A 19,678-nucleotide genomic window follows, 5' to 3' on the forward strand; every position below is an offset into this window, starting at 1 on the left:
AGGAGGAAAGGAAAATTGTGTGTGTGTGGGGGGGGGAGGAGAGAAACGAAGAGATCTGATGGGGGTGGGGGTGAGGGTGGAGTTTTTTTTTTTTAATTTTTATTAATAGTTAAGGGTAATTTGGTCCAAAAAAATAGAAAAGGACGATTTTAAAGCGTTTTTAAACGTTGAGGATGATTTTAACAAAAAAAAAGACTAAGGACGAAATCGATTTTGACCCCAGACTTTGGGGACGAAAAAAGTACTTATCCCTAAATTTTATTTGCATAAAAAATTCTAATTCTTTTAATTTATTTATTTGGTATATTTTAACAGAAATTAAAAAATATAAATGTACTATTATAAATACATTCACACATGAATTTAATGACTATAATGTATATTATTTATTAGATGGATTTAATTTTAACCATTTAAATTAATCCAATAACTATAAATATATTTTTACATTCTTATATAAGAATTTCATTCTCATAAAATACATTTCATATATATCTATAACGTAAAAAATACAGATGTTCATGGATTAGATGATCGTATCTGTAAATTTGTAGTATTTATTTGTATCCAATTCGCAAGATGATCGGACCAGATCGAATCACGAATATCACATCTATATCTGCGGATTCGATCGGTATATTCGCAACAAATAATTGATAAGTTGTATTTATGTTTTATTTTAACTAATAATTATTATTCATATATATTGTATTATTTTATTTTTATTATTTAAAAAAAATTAGTTTAATAATATTTTAGAAATAAACTTATTTAAAATAATAAAAAATAAGTTTTATTAAAGTGAAAAAAAGGGTTTTATTAACTTTTTTTTGTATAGAAATAAATTTTTTTATAGTTTTTATTTTGTAGATATATTTAATATCTGATACAAATATAAAAATGTAAATACTGGATCTGATCCTATGTGGATTAGATGGAGATTTTCGTCATATCTAATTTACAAACACCTGTAAATAACTGGCAATAAACATGAGGATAAAGGGTATCTATGACTTTTTCCTTATATGTAGTTGCACTAGCTGCTGGCTAGTTCTAAATCAATTAAAGGTCAAACTACAATAAAGAGAAATATATAAGCAAAAGAAAAATAATAATGATAATTTATTAATTTGTTATTAATTTCGAAACAAACTAGGAGTCAAGTGCTAATTTTTAGGCTGAATTTTGATCTGGTTGTTAGTGGACTTTTTTGTTTTCTATTTTATTTTTTGGATGAATTTGATTCATAATATAGCCTAAACCAGCAAAAAATTAAATTTCAAGTCATAAATCAAATCCATTATTTATATCAAAATCTCAAAAATAACACATTTCCATATATACATTATACTCCACATTAATTCACATTCCTCAAAATCCCTCTTTCCATCTTTTAATTAAGTTGTTCAACTCTCCCAAATTCTTATATACCCTACTTCTTAGTTCTCAAAAACCTTCAATCAAAAACACCAAGTCACAACCAAGAATGGTTAGTAAGAAACTCAAACTATGCATGTCAGTGTCAGCATTATTCTTAATCATAGTCATTGCTGTGATTGTTGCCTTAATCTTCACAGTCTTCAAAATCAAGGACCCTGTTGTAACTGTCCACCCAATAATAGGCCCAGGAAGCCTTTCACTCACTAATTTATCCTCCAATGTGTTCATACCAACCTTAATTACCATCTCTAATCCAAATTATGGAGACTTTAGGTCTGTGAATTCCACTGGCCATGTAAATTATGATGGTTATGTTGTGGCAGATATTCCATTGGTCTCAAACTTTATTCCAGCTCGTAGCCAGATCAATATCAGCAGCAATGCTGAATTTAATGTAACAAAGATGATTGAGGATCCGAAATTTTTGCTTGATATTGCAAGTGGGACATTGAATTTTACATCAGATGCTGTTATGCCTGGGAAAGTTATCATACTCAAGTTTATCAAAATGAAGGCTACAACACACAGTTCTTGTGATATATCTCTTGGTGTTGTTTCTAATCGTGTGCATGTGGAGTCTAATTGTGTAACCAAAATCAAGATTTGATTATTGCTTAATATGTGATATCTTTGTTTAGTAATGTTAAGTTACTTTTATGCAAATTGATAGCAATTGCAGGTCCAAGAATCAAGATTCAAAGTTGTTTATGTAGCTATAGAAATAGGCTTAGCTTTTTATTTATTTTTAAGTAAATATTTATTTATGAGTATACTGGCCTGTGTGCTGCAACATATAAAAGGAGAAGAGAAATCGGGTGATGTTTGATTCTTACATTTTATTTTATTTTATTTTATAATGTCTAGTTATTATATTTATATATTTTTTTTTCGTATAGTAAGATAGTCAATAGTTAATACTATGAAAAAAATCGTGAAATATATAAGTCAAGAAATTAAAAAAGTTCCATGTGTTAGCTTGTGTTTTCTTTCTCTATCCAGATTTTTTCTTCATTCCTGAAATTTCATACCTCCAACAAATTGTTATATACTATTAGCATTAATTCGTACCAAATAGCAAATAGATAGTTGTAGAATAAAAATTTTAATGGGTCTGTTTAGAAATATTTTTGTTATTCTGAATTTAGGAGTTACTTGAATAAAATTATTCAGAGTAGATTGAAGACACAATGTTATTACTATATTCCTATTTTAAGTGTTATTTTTAATTATAGAATGTTCCTGCAAGGATTCTAACACTCAAATCGGCATGGATTGCAAGAGAAACTTAATTAGAGATCATATATTAGTGCACGAATTTAAAATAGTGCATATATTATAAGATTGTAATGTCATGAGCTCATCTCCTTATATTTTTTGAGGCTATAAATTGCCTTTAAGATTAAGCTGATATAGAAGAATGACTTTGTTGCAGTATTAATGTATTATATGTTCATATGATACTTTGTTGTAGTTAATTTTGTTAATCTTCAAATTAATCTGGAAGTGGAGCGGTCCGGAGAGAATTCGTTCCTTCATGTGGCTGGTTACCAATGACGCAATTCTAACAAATGTGAAAAGAAAAAGAAGGCATCTAGTAATGGAAGCCAACCGTCCCAGGTGTAACCGCCAGGAAAAAAGCACCTTACACGTTCTCAGACATTGCTCCTATGCCAAGTGCGTGTGGAGTCTCTTGAATCCACATGAGGTTGTGGCCGACTTTTTCAACTTGAGTATCAAAGATTGATTGGCTCAGAACCTATCAGCGAGAAGTGACTGGACTTGTAAATTTGGAGTAACCATTTCATCCCTTTGGTTCTATCGTAACTCCCTTATTTTTTAAGGGAATCGAGTAAGGCCGACGGTCGCGATTGGAGCAATTAGAGCGCGAAGTGAGAAAATTTTGGGCATCATGAAATTTCGGTCCTCTATGCAAAGGACTAGGGCCCAGTTTGGGTAACCAACTTAATTAAGTTCCTTTTGATAAAATAACTTACACAATAAATGACTATGTTAAAAGTAACTTATAAATAAGTTATTTTGTGTTTGGATTTTTAACTCTAAAAGTGCTTATTTTATAGAAATGTGATGAAAAGTAGAAGTATTATGAGAGAAGTCATTTTTTTAACTTCTCTATAAGCTCCTAATTAACTTTTTAGAAAGTTGTAATTTGGTTTTGAAAATTGCACCAGACATTAATACTACTACTTTTCATAAGTCAAAAGTTAAAAAAAAGTTACTTCTAAAGTTTTCCAAACGGGCCCTAGGAAGGACAATAATCAATTGATTCGTTGGATACTCCTGCCAGAACATTGTACCAAGCTAAACATTGATGGATCCTTCTTCTGTGAGAATAATAATGCAGCTTGTGGATGTATTTTCAGAAACCATTTGAGTAGGTACATGTTGGGTTCTCCTATAATTTGGGTAGCTATTCTATTACACATGCAGAATTGTAGAGCATTGTCAAAGGTCTTTAGATTGTTATTGCTAAAAAATTTTAACATATCATTATAGAGTCCGACTCCTGGTCAGCAATCAATTTCATCAAGGAAGGCTATCCAACTTCACACCCTGTGAGACCTTTGTTGAAAGACATTAATATCTTGGCAAGCAGATTACAACATGTTGTTTGGAATCATACATTGAGAGAGGCCAATACTGTGACAGACTCTTTTGCTAAGAAAGGACAAGGTCTCTTCCTAGGTATTCATCTCTTTGACAGGCCTTCTGACACGCTTCAGGTCTTAGCTACTGATATAAATGGCAGCTTTAGAGTTAGAACTTTTTAATTTTTGTTTGGGATTTTAACCCTTCTTTTTCTCACAAAAAAAAATAGTTAATTTTGTTACCTTCTCTTTATAAGTAGAATAGTGGTTAAAATGTAGCAATTAAATTTATAAAGGTGTTAGAATGAATTATGAGGAGTTAGTATCCTCTTTGTAACATATTTTTTTAGAACTTCTCATATTTATTAACTCGATTCTTAGTATTGAGTTTATAAAAATATTTTCAAACAGGATTATTAACATGCTCACAACTCTCATAGCTAAATGAGTGGTGGCTATGGAAGGCTACATGTTGATCAACAAATAAAATAACGATATCAGACACATTTAAAAGACTCATCAAAATTTTTCGTTATATCCTAAGATGTTTTACGAGTAATCCACTGGTATGGAACGAAACCCAAAGTAAGATAAAAAATTAAAGAAATGGACTTCTCTACCTTAATTTGATTTTCTGATGCAACAGTTAAAAGAATCACTCTACCTCACGTGTTCATACTTAAGTTTCTAAAAAAAACTCAAAAAAATTTTCAATCATAAAAATTAAGGAAAAAAAGTAATATCAAATTTTAGAGGATTTTTATACCTCTTAAGTTAAAAATTCTAACTCATAAGTTCACTAAAATAAAAATGAACCAAATTATAATTGGGTCTAAAACAAACAAAACAAATTAAAATAAAATAAACATAAAATAAATACTAAGAAAGTGATGCGTATTTGATTCATCTCGACTAACGAGAGTCTTCAATGCATCTTGTAAATAGTAAGACGTGTGGCTTTAGTCGTTAATCATTGTCTTGTCCAATTCTTGATGTATCTCCTGAACAAATAATTTAGCCATATTTACAAAATTTTCTTTTATTCACTTAGTTATTATTCTTGTAATTAGACCAATTGGTATATGATAATTTTCAATTTATTTCACAGAAATCGTATCATGCACTGATGGTAATCTATAATTTTTTTTATTACGGAAGTAATTTGGATCAATTTGACAAAAACGCAAAGAACATAATTGCAATTGAAACCCTAATTTTTTACCAGTAACATTTGATTTTGTTGAAATCAACGTTTGATTATTCTTTATTTCTTCTTCTCTGCAATTGTTTGCCCAACATTATCAAATTTACCGTTTATAATTAAAAAATTTACTGCAGCTTCACAAGGTCTAGGGATGGCAAAACTCCCCGAGACGCGGGGATCCCTACAGGGACTACTTCAAATGGGGATCCGACTGTGGAAAATTTTTCCACGGGGATGGGAATGGAGGACGAAATTTCCCCGAGGCAAGTGCCGGGACCTGAGCGGGGATCCCCGCCCCATTTCCACTAATACCCAAAATTCATAAATTTACTGAATTGTTCTTAATAGTTTATTTCTCATATATGTGTTTTAGTTATTTCACACACACACATATATAGAAGGTTAAATTACACAGTTGGTCCCTACACTTTCAGTGAAATTGCGAATTGGTCCCTACACTTTAAAAATTTGCAATTGGATCCCTAAAGAAAATTAAAATTTGTAATTTAGTCCCTGCCATTCAAAAAGTATTTGATTTAACAGAATATTCTCAATATATTCTTTATTTTAACAAAATATTCTCAGCATATGCTGAGAATATTATGTTAAATCAATACTTTTTGAACGGTATGGACTAAATTACAAATTTTAATTCTCTTTAGGGATCCAATTACAAACTTTTAAAGTGTAGGGACCAATTTGCAATTTCACTGAAAGTGTAGGGACTAACTGTGTAATTTAACCTATATAGAAACCCAAAACTCCTAATCCTCATTTGCATAACCCTTCTTTAATTCAGAGATCCCTAACGTTGTCCATACTCCATCCAACCTCTCTACAGCCACTCTCTCGCCATCACCCTCACTATATCGTGCTCTCTATTTGCGGCGTCCCTTTCTAAAACTATGTCGTCGTGTCTATTTTTCTCTCTGTTGTCGTGTCTCCCACCTCGTCTACTGCTCTGTTCTCTGGCTCACCGTTGCGTCCCCCACTATGTCATTTTGAAAGAAGTTATCATCTTATCGTTTAGACTTTTTGTATAAAATCTTACTATTTTTGTATAGAATTGATACTTGCAGCTCTATTCATAAGGAAATTAATAATTAATTAGAACTATCAGATAAATGGAAAATGGGGCCCACAAGAAATGGGGCCCTGTAGAAAATAAGGATGGGGAGCAATATTTTTTCGCAGCAAAAAACGAAAATGGAGACAGAGAGCAGAAAAATATCTCCCACCACCATCCTATCCCGTTAACATCCCTAACAACAAGGTCATAACACACCAACAACAAACAGTCATATCCACTAAAAATGGCTTCTAACAAAATATTTAAATACTTTCTTTTTACGTAATAAAAACCCACAAATAAAATTGATTTTTGGTAAAACTTAATCTTTTAGAATAAATACAATTTTAATTTATAAAATTTAGAGTCAAAACTAAAATTGTTTATAATCTTTTTTTTAATTCAAAATAATCTCACGATATATTTAGCATTAAAAGTATTATTTTTAATATAATAATCTTTTAAATGACATATATACCTCTTTTACCCTTTGTAACTGTCATGACATAAGTGTCTTTATTTTTATGGTCACCCGTTACCACAACTAATAATAACATACTTTAATCAATTTAAAAATTAATTGAAAAATCAGTTCATTCGTATGTTTAAACAAATATCGAAGATTTGAATCTTGTCTTAAACATATAGTAACTTATTGATCAACAACAGATTTTTAAATAAAAATTCGATCCGTAATAAATTAATTCTTAACTTGTGAATTAAAAAATACCATAAACAAAAAAAAAAAAAAACATACTTTAAATCCTATAAATTCAACATCAACAAAAATTTTTTTTTTTCAAATTCACCCACAACAACAACAAAAGACAAGAAGCAATAGCAGCTTAAGGCTTGGTTTGGTAAAGCTTTTTGGAGAGGTGCTTGCTTGTGCTTCCAGCTTTTAAAAGTTAGGGATGTTTTTGAAAGCACCTAACAAGGAGCTTTTCAAAGTTAGCTTGTACTTTTTAAAATTTAAAAGTCTAATATAACCTCATATGTTAACTAATTTTCAAATTTAATGCTTACATTTATGTCTATTATAGTATTTTTAAATTTTAAAAGCTATTTTACCAAACGCAATGGTTGTTACTTGTGTTTATTGAAAGCTATTTTTAATTTGATTTACCAAACATAAATGTTACAATTTTTATAAAGCCATCTTTTAAAAGTTAGCTACTTTTGAAAAGTAAAAACTTTACCAAACCAAATCTAAATGGCATAGTCTCCCTATACTTAATTAAGAGGTCCCCATACTTAATTAAGAGGTTGTGGATTCGAGTTTCCATATCGGTAAAAAAAAACAATAAAAGATAAAAAAATCTAACTTCAAAAATCATTAAACCTAATTTAAAATTATTGAAAATCCTAATCTAAAATCCTTCAACCCTAACTTCAGAAAATTAAGAACTAAACCTCAACTTGCCAAATTAGGAACGCTGGACGGCGGTCACTCACTCCCTCATGCACTGTCGCACTCCGACTCACGCCGTCGTCTCAAGCACAGCATTGCAACAACAACGTCGTCTCCAGTAATGACGTCCTCTCCAGCCATCCAGCGTGCGTCGTCCTCTCCAACGTGGGTCATTTTAAATCCTAATTAAACCCTAATTTTAAAGGTTCTTTCTTTTTCACCTTCACTTTCACTATCGTCTTCATAGCAGGCAGAGAGAGAAAGAAAGAGAGAATGAATGGGGAGTGACAGCGAAACAGAAAAGTCGGCGCATAAGGAGGAGGAGAAGATGTTTTCGCTTGCTCTTATTGCGAAGCTCTTTGCTGACAAGAAGCTCTGCAAACGAACTTTGCGGCCGTTATTTGGAAAGGAGGTGGAGAAAAGGATGGCCGCAGCAATGAGAAGGAGATTGTAAGGAAGTGATGGAGGATGATGATTGAGGATGATGCTCTCTGTCTGATGAAGGTTGATGAAAGAAAGAGGCATGTGTTTTTTTATTATTATTTTTAAATTTTATAAAGAATAAATTGGTGAAAAAAATCGTATTATATGGTAAAAACTCAACTGCAGTGGATTTAACATAAAAATAATAGTTGAGAATTGGTAGATAAAAATTTAGTCAAATCAATTAAATTATCTAACAGCTCTTAGTTATCAACTTTACGTGAAGTCGACTCCTAAATTTCTACCATATAATATTGGGATCATTTTAAACAAAAAATATATTAAAAAAATTTTAATTTTAATTCTAAATATTAAAAAACAAAACCGTACTTATTTTTAACTTTTTCATTCCTATAAATTAAAATAGAAACATATCCTAGACACAAAATACATAAATAGATATATTAAAGCCAAACATATGCAAAAGTCAAAACCAAATTCTCAAATTAAACCCTTGGCAAGTAATGATATAGCTCATTCTAGCTGGATTCAATGTGGACATTTGGAAACAATTTTATTCTTTCAACCACTCACAAATTGAAAATAGTGTTCAATGGGAATTCGCAAGGGCCAAGCCGAAAGGTAGAGTGGTAGAGAACTAGAGATGGGCCTACTAAGTAAGTGACCCATTGGTCAGTACTCAGTACTCACACAGACCTCATTTTTCCTCTAACAATAATTTTGATCTTTCTTAGTCTTTTTTGTATTTATTTTGTTTCACAATTTTATAGAAATAAGTATTTATTTGAGCGTTATTATTTTAATAAATTTTTTAAATAAAAAATATATTTTTTATTTTTTAGTATATTTAGTAAATTTTTAATAATAAAAATAAAATATTAAAAAAATAAAAAAATATTTTTTTAAAAAAGTGTAATTTATATTTTTTTTAAATTTTTTTTTAAAAAAAAATATTTTTTATATATTAAATAACATGAAATATCCAAACATAAAATTATTTTTATTTTTTCATAAAATTCTTTAAAAAAAGATAACTTAAAAAAAATATTTTCTTAAAAATTCACCTAAACAAATTCTAATTCTAAAATGATTATTGGATAGAGTCAAACATTTCCTTTAAGCTCTTAATTAATTTTATAATTATTAAAATACAATATTTTTCTAGTTATTATGTTATAAAAAAAGTACAATTTGATGGGGGTATAAAATCCCTGCAAGACCATAATTATTTAGAAAAAAAATATTAATTTATTAACCAATTAAACCTATTTAAAACGGATTTCATACTACAAAAATATTACTAAAAATCCCAACCCTATTTTTAGAAATTTCAATCGAAAATAATTTAAATCCAAAATAATATATCGTCAATATGAAAGATAATAAATCTTTTGTCAAAATAAAGTAAAATAAACCTCCACTATAATATATATAACTAATTAATATTTTTTGAAAAGATATTATTTATGATTAAATAATAATATATAATAAAATTACTTTCTCTTTGATATATAGATATTTAATTGACTCGTTAATAAAAGAAGAAAAATGTTAAGTACTAATATATTTAAGTCAATACTATTAATTTTCTATTTTTCCATTAAAAAATATTGACTCTCTAATCTTTTCTATAACATAAATTGATTTAGGCGTGTACTATTATTAAAAATTTAAAACAGAGAAATGACAGTGAGACAATATAAATTTCGAAATATTTATTTAATTATAATTTGGAAGTAATTATTGGAAACACAAGAAAGACAAACAAAAAAGAAACATAAAAAAAGGTGCCATTGTTGTTAATATAGTTTTCTTCGTGGGTTTACCTTTTGCCTTGCCTCCTTGCTTCGCTGTCGTTTCGCCGGCCAACGGCAAAAAAGAAACAATTGTTTCCGTTTTTTTCAGTATCATCTCATTGCAAATTCCATTCCTTTCTGTCACTCACTCTGCTCCCTTTTGATTGATTTTATCATATTTTCAAGATGAACGACCTTCTTACTGTAAGTTAAATCATCTTTCTGATTTGCCCCTTTCTGATGCAACAAAAAATTTTCAATTTTGACAACTGGGTCTTGTACTTCTGTTGCTAAAGTTTATGTTTTTGGATCGCAAATCTCTGTTCTTACTGTTGGATTTGATAACCTCTTTGTATTATGACTTGGGAGTACTGTGGATTTTTTTTCCAATGCTATTAAGGTTTGAATTATAGGGTAAGGACCTGGATTAATCACTCTTTGTTGTATTGAGCTTTGATTTTTAATGCTTTATGGTGTTTGGTAGTGGAGTCTTCTTCTTCTTCTTAAATTTTATTCCTTGAAAGTGGTGTGTTGCTTTAAGTTGGATCATGTTTTGGATCCCTATTTAGATTTGAAGTGGCTGTGCTCTCTGTTATGCTATGCTTATTGATGCTTCCTAGTCTACATCGTTGCTTAATTTGTTTCCCACCTTAATGAGTGGAAGACAGAGCACTTAGTACATGTTTTGGGATTTTTGGATTTATTCTGATAGTGATCTTGGGATCTTTTTTTACTATTTTGTTTTATTATCGTTTAGTAACTTTGGAGCTTACTTAGATTATGTATCATGCTGTGGTCTTTTAAGATCTAAGTTTAAATGTTTTTTCCCCTTTGATTTCGTGGCTTGTAGGATTCGTTTGCTGATGAAGGTAATCATGGTCAGCCTTCTAGACAAGGTGATATTGAAATGGGAATGCAGGTTCAGAGAAGCAACTCTGATCTGGGAATGGAAGCTTTTAATAAGCAGGTACAACCACTATGTGCATGCTATGTAGTCTTTTGATGGTGTTTTTAACTTGCCATTGCAGTTTTTTTTTTCCTCTTCCCATCATGAATATTTTGTTTAATTCTCTTTTGTAATAGTATAGTGTTAATTTAACAGTGTAATGAAATTGGTTAGTTTCTCCATGTATATAATATTTGTTCTGTTCAAACTGTTTGTTCAATATTTCAGTTGAATAATTTGAAGTTACTGATATTATTTATTGTGTTATTAGATCCATGAGGTCGACAAACAAATCGATAAGCTCTCTGGGCTACTTCAAAAGCTAAAGGTACCTATTATCGCCATCAGTTATCACTTTTTGTTGTTAGCTAGGTTTCATCTACAACTGTTACTAAATGGAAATGTTGCAGGAAGCTAATGAAGAATCAAAAGCCGTTACAAAAGCATCTGCTATGAAAGGTATATTGCAATGCAAACTCCCCCTGTATATTAGTCGAAAGCATGAGAGTCGAATTGGGTCATAATGTGTGAGATTTTTCTGGCATCAATATTGGCTATGTAAATATTCATGGTTCATATTGCATCAAATCAATAATTTTAAATATATTGCCTTTTCCATTAGGACATTATACGTGACTGAAATTTAATGCTCTATGATCACTGACGGAAATGCAACATCATTTTCAGCTATCAAGAAGAGGATGGAGAAGGATATTGATGAAGTTGGAAAGATTGCACATGGTGTCAAAACAAAAATAGAAGCTATAAACAGAGATGTAATGAGATGAAGATAATGACTTGATGTTGTTTTAGTAGATTTTAGTCCTGAAATTTCAAACATATGAGGAATTTTTTATATGGTCTTGTTATTTGCAGAACTTAAACAACAGAAAAAAGCCTGGTTGTGAGAAGGGAACGGGTATTGACAGAGCGAGGATGAATATGACAAAGTATGTTGGGAGCACATACTACTTATCTTCATTAGTAGATATGATGAAACAACTTAAAAAGCTAAAATATCTATTTTATCTTGAAATTTCAGTGCCTTAACTAAAAGGTTCAAGGATCTAATGACAGAGTTTCAGGTATGTTTACATTTTTAGCACCTTACATCAGTTGTATTTCTCCATTTATGTCCATATTCTTAGAAGTTTTTTATGTTCTAGACTCTTAGACAAAGAATACAAGATGAATATCGTGAGGTTGTTGAGAGAAGAGTTATTACAGGTTTGAGCATTTTCAGCTCCTTGATAAATTCACTTTTGTTGTCCTATGCTAGTAGTATATATTGTTCTTCGATCTATTTCACTATTTTTCTGAAAAGTTTTTCACTTTGTGGTTGAATTACTTCTTTGACAGTCACTGGAACTAGGCCAGATGATGAGGTGAGCTTCACTTGTGAATTTGTTACTTGAGATGAAGAATACACTGCATAGAGATTATGTTGTAATTGGCTGTTTTATGGCTGTCTTAGACAATTGATCACCTGATTGAAACTGGAAATAGTGAACAAATCTTCCAGAAGGCAATTTTAGAAGCAGGCCGAGGACAGGTACTTGGTTTATGTTCTGTTTTGGAATGTCCCCCCAAAGAAAAAAATTTTGAAAATTGATATGGCGCTATGCTGTCATTGTTGTCAATCTGTCTCTCCGCCTTTTTCTCAGAAGAGGAGGGGATTAGCGAAAGTGCAAAATGTTTCATCACGATTTTATGAAGTTTTGATTTATCTAAAGCGTAGTAGCTGCATCAAGTGAAGTGATGTTTTACATTATTATAGATAAGATTAGTCCCCCTGCCCCCTGCCCCCCCCCCCCCCCCCTTTTTTTTTTCTCTCTCTCTTTTGCTGCATGTATCTAGGAGCATCTCGGTGAAATTCAAAGCTTTAATCTTGGTTGAACTTGTCCATAACTGTTCATGCTTCTTGGTTGTTACAGGTTGTAAGCACAGTAGAAGAAATTCAGGAGAGACATGATGCTGTGAAAGAAATTGAGAAAAAGCTTCTTGATTTGCACCAGGTTTGCATGGATAAAAATCTCAGCCTTAAATATTTAATTAAGTTGATAATAACATTATGAATATGCCAATCGTATTTTATCATTTCAGATTTATCTCGACATGGCAGTCTTGGTTGATGCTCAGGGAGAGATTTTAGACAACATCGAAAGCCAGGTTTGTTCATGCTTCCTCACAACCTCGGTTTTTCTGTCTGTATATTTGTATGTAGAGTGCAGGCGATGTCTAGTTCAGTTTGCGATAATGAGAGCCTTGTTCAGGTCAACAACGCAGTCGATCATGTCCAGAGGGGGACAACGGCACTTCAAGGTGCTAAGAAACTCCAGAAGAACACTCGAAAATGGACGTGCATCGCCATCCTTATACTATTGATAGTAGTAGCTATAATAGTTGTCGGCGTTCTTCATCCTTGGAAGAGTAGCTAGGGCAATTGATCATGGCCCTTTTATCCCTTGTCAATATACTTTCGTTCCTTGAGTTGCTTTCAGTAAAGCATTTGTACGAGTGAAGCGGGACGACTTGTTAGCACAGGATTCTTGAGTCTTATTTTTCTTTTTTTTTTTTGAATATGATGCTTGATATGTCTGGTGTGTTGATTTCTGACCTTATTATATACATTGGTGTGTGTCACAATATGAAATTCACATTCTTTAATATACCTTCAAAAGTATATTTCCATGTTCCATTCTAAAGCAGCTTCTTCTTCCATTTGGTAGATTTAATCGTGTTATTACTTTGATTAGAACGACAGTGCACTCTCTCTTTTTGTTTTACTTCCATGTTTACTGGTTTATGCTAGAGTACCGTTTGCCGCCAGGCTAGTACTCGGCGGACAACCATGTTTTAGCCACCGAGTCACTAGTTCTTATGTTCTTAGGCTGCATTTGGAATAGAGACTGAGAGATAGAGACTAATATTAAATTAAGTTTCTTTATTGAGTTTGGTGTAAAATGTGCAGGATTGAGTTATGTCTTAGTATCGTGTTGGAAAAGGAAAAGTAGGGTTAGATTTAGAATTTGAAAACTTGAAGAAGAGTAATTTTGAACCAGGGTAGCTTAACTTCCAAAAGTAGTTTCAGTATTCTTTCCTTTGAAGAATGCTTTTGGTTCTTGCACAAGTTTTGGAGGGTTGAGTACACAATGTATAGTTGTTTTTTTTTTTCTTTTCACCTTTTATTTTCTGCCCTCCAATTTATTTTGAAAATAACACTCAAATTCCTGGACATTAGTGGGTAATTAAAAAATGGAGTGAAATAATTTCCTATTTCTCACTCCAACCAAAATTCTCCCAATTTACATGTTCGGTAAGACCAAATGAATTTGAGAAAGTTGTGAGAACCAAAGACAAACCCTTATTCTTCAATTTAGTTGCTATGAAAACAATGCCTGATTTAGAATGGTTATTAAGTGATGAAACTAATTTTTGAGTATAATGGAATTAAGTCTCAATTTTTGAGAAATTATTTTGCTAGCAAACAAATCTTATATATAGGTAGTAGTACTCTATGCATCATTTTTATTATTCAATAATAAAGACAGAAGTTTAATTCTAAGACAAAGACTAAAGTTAAAGTGAAAAATGAAGATTGTTTGTTTTTAAATTAAGAAAAATATTTTAAAAAATATAAAAATCATATGTAATGTACAATCCTCTTCAAAATTTAATTTCAATATTTAGTCTTCACCCAACTTCACTTCTCAGCAAAGAAATTTCTAAAATCGAAGGCCCTTTTTGTTTGCTTAGAAAATAAAATTGTTGAGCATCACATTTACATGACATTCCGCTTTATGCGTTATGTTATATATTGGATGAAGCCATGTAAACATGAAAAAGGGTATGCTGGTAACTAGCAAATACCAGCACATTATCATCGTAGTTTTATCATTTCCTTTTTAACTTTTATATCTTTTCTTGCTGTATGCTAACATAATCTGATTATTATGGTTAGGAGATTTTCTTATCTTTATAAATCATGGTTATGCTCCATTTATCATTGCAATTCTCAATAAAATGGCTGAAATATGGTCCTAAATAAAAAGAAAAGAGCAAAGCACTTTTCTACATTGGGTATATTATTATATGCATATCTACATCAAACATGTCTATGAATTTCTTAAATTTGTGACTAGTTACCTAATAAAATTGTCATTTGCGCATTATGCCGTATAGTATTCAATAATTTAAATTTCTGCAACATATAAACTAGTTAACTTCAAGACTTTCCATCATGAATTGGAATATATGTAGACCAAAACTGATGTGTGTGTATATATATATATATGTATGTATTACTTCATATGTTTTCAATATACTATATTTCAATATATATTTTATACTGATAATTAAATTGATATCTGATATTGGTGTATACATATAATGGTCAATATATACCTTAAATCCTAAAATTTGTAATATTGTGAAGTGGTTTCACAGAGTTGTGTGTTTTTCAAGTTTTGACTGGTTTTGATCCTTTTTTTTCTTGATTCGATTCTCATATAATTGTTTAAAGATAATGCACAATGTTTTTAAGCTGCTATAATATCCCAAGTTCGTGTTTTGCAGCAGGAAATTTAGTAATCTTCATTTGTTGGATAATCAGCAAAGTCATCTATCATTTTAGTTTACTAATCAGATTTGCATTTTCCTGCCAAAATGGCATTCTACTTAACAGGTGACAAACGCAACTGATCATGTTAGATTGGGAAACGATGCTCTTCAAACTGCAAAGAGTTATCAAAAGAGGTCAAGAAAATGCATGATCATTTCTGTTATACTGGTCTTGATCATCGCCGCCATTATCGTGATCCCCATTTTGAAAACAAGGAAGAAGTGATGATCACCACAAGAGAAAGTGACTTACTCAAACATAGGAAAACATATGTTACATAACATTTACGAGAAAATTATACACGAAATCTTTTTGTTGCTGTGATTTGTCCTGGTTTTGATACTTTTCCTTTCTCAAACTGGCTCTGCTTGAATAATTGAACATCTTATGCATCATAAGATATGGAATTTTTCTCTCCTTTCACTGACAACTTGAGAGAAAAATTAACTTCTGCAATACATGGACCATGACTCTGTCATATAATTGATATTTACATCCATCATTTTGGCTATTTAACTGCAACTTCAAAAGGGACTGTGGCAGGAGCTGTGAACTATGAATAGTTAATTGGTTAAACATATATAATATATTTGGATTGATGATTGAATAGGATTAATATTTGATTAATGATTCAGGAAAACAGATGCAAGTATGCATACACTGAGGTAAGCCTGAATTTTGTCAAATACTCTACTAAAACTAACTCAAATGGCTGAGAATGATCACATGAAACCAAACCTTGAAAGCATTAATAGATGACAATGGTAGCAAAACTTAAAAGATGTAAGATCTTATGCCACCATTACTCCAATCTTACCTGCTTCTTTCAAGTTGATGTTACCATGTTAAGTAGTCTTTCATGATCCCATCCTCATTTAAGGTAACTGATTTCAGATAGAATAGCCTTTCTTGTTAGCCTAATAGCTCATTTCATAAGCTTGGACATATGCACTCAAGTGCTGTTGCTGCCTGTGCTATCATCATACAATATCTCATGCATTACCACCTAATTTTTAGAATAATTTCAAATTTTGATAGCCTTACCACCTATTGTCCAATGTCCATAGCTATGCAGTATCATTGATTAGTTACCAAAAACAACTTCCCACGGAAAGTTGATTTCGCAGAGGTGGTTGTGACCCCAAGTGAACTTGACTTGCAATTCAGGGGTTCAAATATTATCACCTATAATATCTAACCATCATTGGGGCCTGGAACTGCCGAGCAATCCCTTAGACCGAAACCAACTTCTCTATCTGAGCATCTAATCATTGAGGAAAACAAGAAGTTAACATGAAAGTTCTAAATGCATAAAAATTCTTAAAGATGATTGAAAGGCCAATTTGATTTTGTGGTCCTTGCCCGAGAGGCTTATGGAATTGAGCTTTAGCAATTCGACTTGATGCAAAATGGGATTATGGACTGTCCTCAGACCACGATTTTGATAATCTCATTGCCTATAGCTTCAATAAACAAAATGCATATGCAACAAAATTTGTCAACACCAAGCTACTAGCACTCACTACTTACAAAGGTTTCCAACTTCAACCATCTATCCATACCCCGTGACTATGAAGAATACCTTAAAAGGCTAATATATTTCATTTCACCCGCATTTTTTCCTCACCAAAAGAATAGCAGGAACTCCAGCTTCTCCAAGACTCCAACTAAACTCATCTATAAGCAAATAGATTCAACTTTCAGACTTACAAGACTCTGCTAGTTAAATAACCCAACAACCAAATGGGAAATTTTGTTACTATCAGAATTGAAGCAGACACATGGAAATAGAGAAACAGTATAATATGCTTTTGAGCATCATGGATAGCACTATTTCGTGACAAAAAGCATGAGTATTAAATTATCAAAATATAAAAAGTCATGCCAAATGCCAATCAATAGCTTGGATTTTTCTTCTACAAATAATCTATTGTAAGATCACAAACTCCTAATAAAAACAAGCAAGGTAGCAATAAGATTATCAAAGCTTGATCATCTGAAAAAAGGATCTAAATTCAAGCAGCATAGCAAGACCAAGCTTGGATATCTAAAACCACATGATTTTAGGTCAGAGTTGAACATTCAGCACAACACCAGGAGTTCTCAAAATTTCACATTGAACAAGAGAGTTATAAGGAAATTGATCGAGCTATACGCAAGCTGTTATTTTTACTGAAAAAAAAAAAAACAATAAAACAAAAAATATTAAAATTTACCATTTCCTTGAGGAAGTAACACCAAACATCAAATCAACAAGATCTAGCTAGATTTAAAAGAACCAGAGAGATAAAGAAAGAACATCAAATCTAACAGAACATACAACATGGCAGGCCAAAAGATAAAAAGCGACATAGTTATACGCCCGAATCTCGAAGGAGGGAAATAAATCTCTAACCTTGAATTTGATTGAAGCTGAGAGAAAAAAATAGAAACAGTGAAGGAAATAAATAAAATAGAGTCAAAATTTGTAGGTTGAAAAGGTTTGAATTTGATGTATGGTTGGAAAAAAAAGAAGGTGCGTATTATCATGGCGAATCAGCTCCAACGTGCCTCATTATTCAGATCGATGGAGAGAGAGAGAGAGAGAGAGAGAGAGAGAGAAACAGCGACAGTGGATCCTGTCATCTATGGCAAAATACTGAAAATAAAAATAGTGAAATTGACATCTATGGATTTAAGCAGAATTATTATTATTAAATATGATTATGGTAATTATCAATTACAGTGTGTATTGTTAAAATTAAAAATAATTTTTTATATTTTTAATTTTTATGTTTTGAGTTTTAAATTAATTTTTTTTATATATTTAAAAAATATTATTTTAATTTTAATAATACCTTTTAAATGTTATCAAATTATAAAGTCGTAATCATTATAAATTTATAATAATAATAATCACCATAGCATATACTTAAAAAAGTGTCACCAAACTTCGGACAATTTACGCAAATAAAATGATTGAAGAAAACGTTTACGCAAATACAACATTGACAATTTTCAGACGCAAATGCAATAAACGCAACTATATATAATCCGCTACACCCTGTAGCGAAAATCAATTGCACGTAATTCGCTATAGGGTACCGCGGATTACGTTGAGGGCTGATTTAGTCATAAACCGCTACACCCTGTAGCGGTTTATGCTCAAATGGTGCTACACTCATAATCCGCTACACTCTGTAGCGGATTATGAACAATGTGGATTGATCGGAAGATGCCTATATATACCAGTCTTACAGTAACAACTCGTGATGCAAAATGTACGAAGTTATACAAATACAGTGCTCATAAATAATAAGCCATAGAAATATAATAGGCACGAGGCATTAACAGTAACACGGATTAAATTTCTACATTAGGCATAAATCATAAGTCATACAAATAGGTCAGATCCAAGACTAACACAAACACACGAAAGGAACTAACACTAACATCCGAAAGCGTAAATTGCTACAGGAGAATATAAAATTCAAAAAACTAGAAGCACACAGACTATAAGTCCTACGAACTACCGGCAACGGTGGAGCCTCTCTGGGGGCAAGACCTACGCGTGTGCCCAGGCTATCTGCAGAGCCCGCACCGCTTCGGTCGGTTAGGGTCGGCCTCATCCATGTTGTTCCGGATTCTGGTAGACCTCGGTCGGCCATCACGGCAACGCCTCAAGCTGGGGTCCGGAATAACGGTCGGACCGTCATAAGATGGCCAAAGTCCCTCCGGTATTGGCGGCACGAAACCCATCTAGTACACCCTTAACACCTTCTGCATGGTGTAGACCTCGTCGACATAGATAGACCAGTCAAGCCATGACTGGGCACAACATGCAATCGCATGGCAACATGGGTAATGGAGAGCTTGAAAGTATCCACAGTCGCATGTACGGTGCTGGAGGGAAACTCGGTACGTCCCAAGTGAAAATCTCCCGGTGGGCGTCGTCTCGGCAACGGTGTACTCAGACTGCTGTCTATCGAACAGGGTGACAGTGAAACATCTGGAGTCTTTCAAGTTGCGCTCCATCGCCTTCATAAAAGACTGGCAGAACTTGGCACCACTGGCCAATTGAGCCTCTGCCGTCTGACCACGAATCACGAACAACTCCGCTAGCCGACCATATGTGGACTTGACTAGGGCGGTAACCGGAAGA

The 19,678-nt window shown here is 32.1% G+C and overlaps 2 protein-coding genes and 2 long non-coding RNA genes across 5 annotated transcripts; 3 read left to right on the forward strand and 1 right to left on the reverse strand.

Moving 5' to 3' along the window:
* Positions 1–1,486: 1,486 nt before the first annotated feature.
* Positions 1,487–2,047, forward strand: LOC112769510 (uncharacterized). The gene has a single exon (XM_025814019.3). The coding sequence runs from the start codon at positions 1,487–1,489 to the stop codon at positions 2,045–2,047; it is 561 nt and encodes a 186-aa protein (XP_025669804.1).
* A 5,709-nt stretch (positions 2,048–7,756) lies between these two features.
* LOC140181542 (uncharacterized) lies at positions 7,757–8,328 on the forward strand. Its single transcript, XR_011876293.1, has 2 exons — positions 7,757–7,895; positions 7,981–8,328. It is a non-coding gene; the product is annotated as an uncharacterized lncRNA (long non-coding RNA).
* A 1,518-nt stretch (positions 8,329–9,846) lies between these two features.
* Positions 9,847–16,053, forward strand: LOC112770741 (syntaxin-132). Of its 2 annotated transcripts, none has more exons than XM_025815135.3 (13): positions 9,847–10,174; positions 10,821–10,937; positions 11,188–11,244; positions 11,327–11,375; positions 11,604–11,692; positions 11,793–11,866; positions 11,959–12,001; positions 12,083–12,143; positions 12,276–12,301; positions 12,391–12,468; positions 12,851–12,931; positions 13,020–13,085; positions 15,601–16,053. In XM_025815135.3, exons 1-13 carry the CDS (start codon positions 10,157–10,159, stop codon positions 15,760–15,762), a joined length of 921 nt encoding a protein of 306 aa, XP_025670920.1. In that variant the 5' UTR covers positions 9,847–10,156; the 3' UTR covers positions 15,763–16,053. The 2 variants fall into 2 exon arrangements, with proteins under 2 accessions (XP_025670920.1, XP_025670919.1); XM_025815134.3 differs by lacking the exon at positions 15,601–16,053 and adding an exon at positions 13,190–13,621.
* A 79-nt stretch (positions 16,054–16,132) lies between these two features.
* LOC112770743 (uncharacterized) lies at positions 16,133–18,067 on the reverse strand. The gene is made up of 2 exons (XR_003186701.2): positions 17,933–18,067; positions 16,133–16,801 (listed from the first exon to the last, which is right to left on the reverse strand). It is a non-coding gene; the product is annotated as an uncharacterized lncRNA (long non-coding RNA).
* Positions 18,068–19,678: the final 1,611 nt, after the last annotated feature.

This window comes from Arachis hypogaea, chromosome 18, assembly GCF_003086295.3.
Source record: "Arachis hypogaea cultivar Tifrunner chromosome 18, arahy.Tifrunner.gnm2.J5K5, whole genome shotgun sequence".
Lineage (NCBI taxonomy): Eukaryota > Viridiplantae > Streptophyta > Magnoliopsida > Fabales > Fabaceae > Arachis > Arachis hypogaea.